Source organism: Galeopterus variegatus, unplaced genomic scaffold (assembly GCF_000696425.1).
Source record: "Galeopterus variegatus unplaced genomic scaffold, G_variegatus-3.0.2 Scaffold19483, whole genome shotgun sequence".
NCBI lineage: Eukaryota > Metazoa > Chordata > Mammalia > Dermoptera > Cynocephalidae > Galeopterus > Galeopterus variegatus.
Window position 1 is genome coordinate 9,280 of NW_007745594.1, and position 3,675 is coordinate 12,954.

The 3,675-nt window shown below is 53.0% G+C and overlaps 1 protein-coding gene across 1 annotated transcript; it reads right to left on the reverse strand.

The window, feature by feature from the left end:
- Positions 1–3,021: 3,021 nt before the first annotated feature.
- On the reverse strand, positions 3,022–3,666 carry LOC103583074 (UDP-GlcNAc:betaGal beta-1,3-N-acetylglucosaminyltransferase 6-like; the record flags this gene model as incomplete). The annotated part of the gene is given in 1 exon segment (XM_008564488.1): positions 3,022–3,666. A coding segment is annotated over 1 exon segment (645 nt), but the record flags the coding sequence as incomplete, so codon positions are not given.
- Positions 3,667–3,675: the final 9 nt, after the last annotated feature.

The window sequence follows — 3,675 nt, forward strand, 5'->3', positions numbered from 1 at the left end:
GGGGCCTCTAGAAGCTGGAAAAGGCAAAGAAATGGATTCTCCCCTAGCGCCTCCAGTAAGGAATACAGTCTTGTCAACATCTTGATCGTAGCCCAGTGAGACCTGTGTTGAACGACTCAACTATACGATAAGAAATCAGTATGGTTTTAAGCTGAGTTTGTGGGAATTTGTTACAGCAGCAATAGGAAACTAATAGAGTCCTAACAGTTACAGTGCAAACCACTGGGACAGAGGGGCACTCATCCACTCATTCATTCACCCCTAAAATATTTAGGAAGTATTTTCTATGGTCTACTCAGAAGGAAGGCCAGCAAGGTTGTGGCTCCTGGGGGTCCACTGCTTGAGTTGCAGAAAGGCCACTTGGATGGGGCTGCATCCTCCTCGCGCTTCCTTTTACCTCCGAGAGCTGACAGTAAGCCTGCAGGATGACAGTGCCCTCCATGTGGCATAGAGGATTACATGGCCCTGGCTTGGATTATTGCCTTGGAAAGAGAGTCTCAGAGAGGTGAGATGACCTGCTGAAGTTCCCAGAGTGGGTGTGAAGAGGCCTGCCATCGGTTCTCCTGGAGGAAATCTGGGCCAGCCTCCAATGTAAATGAGGCATGATCTCTCCCTCTGGGAGCAGCCAGTCTAGTTGGGGAGAAATGAGGGATCAGAGAGGACACATTAGTATACCTAAATGCTATAGCCTTAAAGTCTATGTCCCCGCAAAATTCATATGTTGAAATCCTAACCCTCAAGATGATTAGGTCATGAGAGCAGAACCCTCATGAATGGTATTAGTCACCTTATAAAAGAGGCACGGGGGAGCCTGTTTGCTCCTTCCACCTTGTGAGGACTCAGCTAGAAGGTGGCAAGGAATGGGTCCTCACCAGACATGGAATCTACTAGAACCTTGATCTTGGACTTTCCAGCCTCCAGATCTATGAGAAATAAATGTTTGTTTATAAGCTCTCTAGTTTACGGTATTTTTGTTAGAGCAGCCCGATGGACTAAGACACTAGGAGAGCAAGGCTGCTGTTAACAGAGAGTCGGCAACAATCCAGAGGCTCAAATAACATAAAAATTAATTTCATTCTCCTCAATAGTTTGAGCTGAGTGTTCCATGTCTGTCTAAAGTCACCTCAGAAACCCTCTCATTTTTCTGCCTTCCTCTAGGCAAGTGGTCCTTGGCTGGTGGTGAATTTGCCCACCAGGGCACATTTGCTAACACCTAGAGATATTTTTGGTTGTCATGACTTGGAGTATGATTTTAGCACCTAGTGGGTAGAGGACAAGGACATTTCCAAATGTTCTACAATGTATAGGACAGCCCCCCACAACAAAGAACTGCCCTACCCAAAAGAGTTGAGAAATGCTGGCTTAGGTCTGGAGTGTTGTTCACATCTGCAGAGTCAGAGGAAGGAGGGGAAGGAGGATGAGAGCATAGGCAGGCCAGTTCCAGAAGTGTCCTCATCATGTACACTTACATCCATGGAATAGAGCCTAGTCACATGGTCACACCTGACTGCAAGGTGGGGGTGGGGGGTGGGAAATGTACTCTAGTGTGTGTTCAGGAGGAAGGGAGTAGCAGACTTGGTGGACAGCTAGCAGCCTCCACCACGGGGATCCTAATTGATACAAGAGACATAGATGGTGGTGGTGGTGGGGCTCAGAGCTTGTTCAACTTGTGGAGACAGGAGAGAGCCCAACAAGCAAACAGTTCTGCCTGGATGGAGTCTGACAGTGGTGAGGAATGGAGAGGATGAGTATGCAGAGGTGAACAGCAGTCGGGTGGCAGGAACCTTAAATGCTGGACAGAGGAGTCTGGACTTTGTCCTGGAGGCAGGGCAAGGCATTTGGTCTCCTGACTTCCTGCCCAGGCTCTTCCCTGCTTGAAGCTGATCCCCTCTTGTCCACCTTACATTGCTGGGACAATAATTTCCTACTTTGTCAAGACGACTGGCAGCTGCTGGACAATAGTTTGGTCTTCAGAGCCCCAATCCCTGCCCTCCCAGGCTTCTAGTCACTGTCCACCACAGAGACTCCAGCCACCCCTGCATATTCCCTAACCATTGTCCTTCACAGTTACTAATCAGGCCCCCCACCCCCAAACACAATTCCACACATTGACCTCCATGGGCTTTCCAAACACTGCTTTCCACATTCCCCAGTCACTGTCTTCCAGAGTCTCCCCCGCAGACCCCCACAGCATTCCCACACTGACACCCCCACCCACCAGATCTTCCAGCTTGGTTCTCCAAGGCTAATTGACCATGAGGCCCAGTCTCTGGCAAGGAGCCTGTCTCTGCCCCCTGGGAGTGAGTTATAGATTTGGTCAGGGTGAGTGTGGAGGGGACTACAATGGTGTGTTGTATGGGAATGATCACATGGCCCTAGATTAGTCACTGTCCTGACTGGGCCTCAGGTTTACACTTTGCACAGTGGGGATTTTGACCTCACAGGGGGTACTGGGGCAGTGGTGGGAGGAAGGCCCCAGACATCCCCAGTCTCAAGTGTGCACTAACTTCTGAGAGGGGGAATCCATCTGATGACTGTTAGCCCAGCTCCAGCTGTACTCATGTATAGAGGAAATGATGGAAACGACAACTCATATTTGTATTGTACTTGACAGGTGACCCTGATCCTGGCTCCCCATACCTCGCTCGCTCCATTGCCCACAATGACTCGAATGTGGGAGCCAAGCTTGTAGAAGGGGCATGGGGCTGGGTTTGTAAGGAGGAACAGACATCCCTAGCCCGGTGATCCTCAAGCTTAGCTGCACATTAGTATCACCTGGGGAACTTCAAGCAGTCCTACAAGTCTGGGGCCACCCCAGACCAATCAAATCAGAACCTCTGGAGATGGGGCCAGGACCAGGTATTTTCCACCCTCCCACTCTTCCCCCTATCTGATTTAAATGTGCAGCTGGGGTTCAGATGCATTGAGCTGGGCAGGACAGAAGGTACCCAGAGCAGGAAAGATGTGTTCTGAGCATTCAAGACATCAGCCCGTTCATCCACCCAGCGCTTCCCACCGGCCTTAGGAGACCCTGCGTGTCCAGCCACAGCTCAGTGCAGGGTCATGCAGTGCTTTCCACATGAGGAGCATCTCGTACGGCGCGAAGTGGTGCACGAGGAGCAGCTCGCGGTAGACGCAGGGGTTGAAGGGGGGCTGCTGGGAGCCGGGTAGCTGCACGCCGTGGGGCCAGATGCCCTTGTGCACGCTGGGCACCAGGCCGGCACGCTGCAGACACATACCCATGTAGGCGTCGTCGATGGGGAAGAGCGGGGTGTGGCGTGCAGCCGTGCGCAGGGTCCGGGCCGTGTGGCTGGACAGCAGGAAGCCGCAGCCGCTGCAGTACACTGGATATTCCCGCCCAGGGAAGAGCTGCGGAGGCACAAAGTACTTGCTCCAGCTGTCGCGGACAGGCACGGTGCTTTACATGAGCTCTCTGACGAAGAGGTGGCCGCCGGGCAGCTGTGCCCCCAGGAAGCGGAGCACGTTGGCTGTGTGCACGAAGATGTCTTCTGCGCTGAGCAGGAAGCGAGCGTGCGGGTAGTGCGCCGCCAGCCAGTCGAGCAGGTGCACGTGCTTGAGCGTGAGGTTGAGGAAAGTGTCAGCGAAGGCCCATTGCAGCACGTCGCCGTGCTCGCGCACCTCCAGGCCCACCAGCGCCGCCAGCCGCTTGGTGCG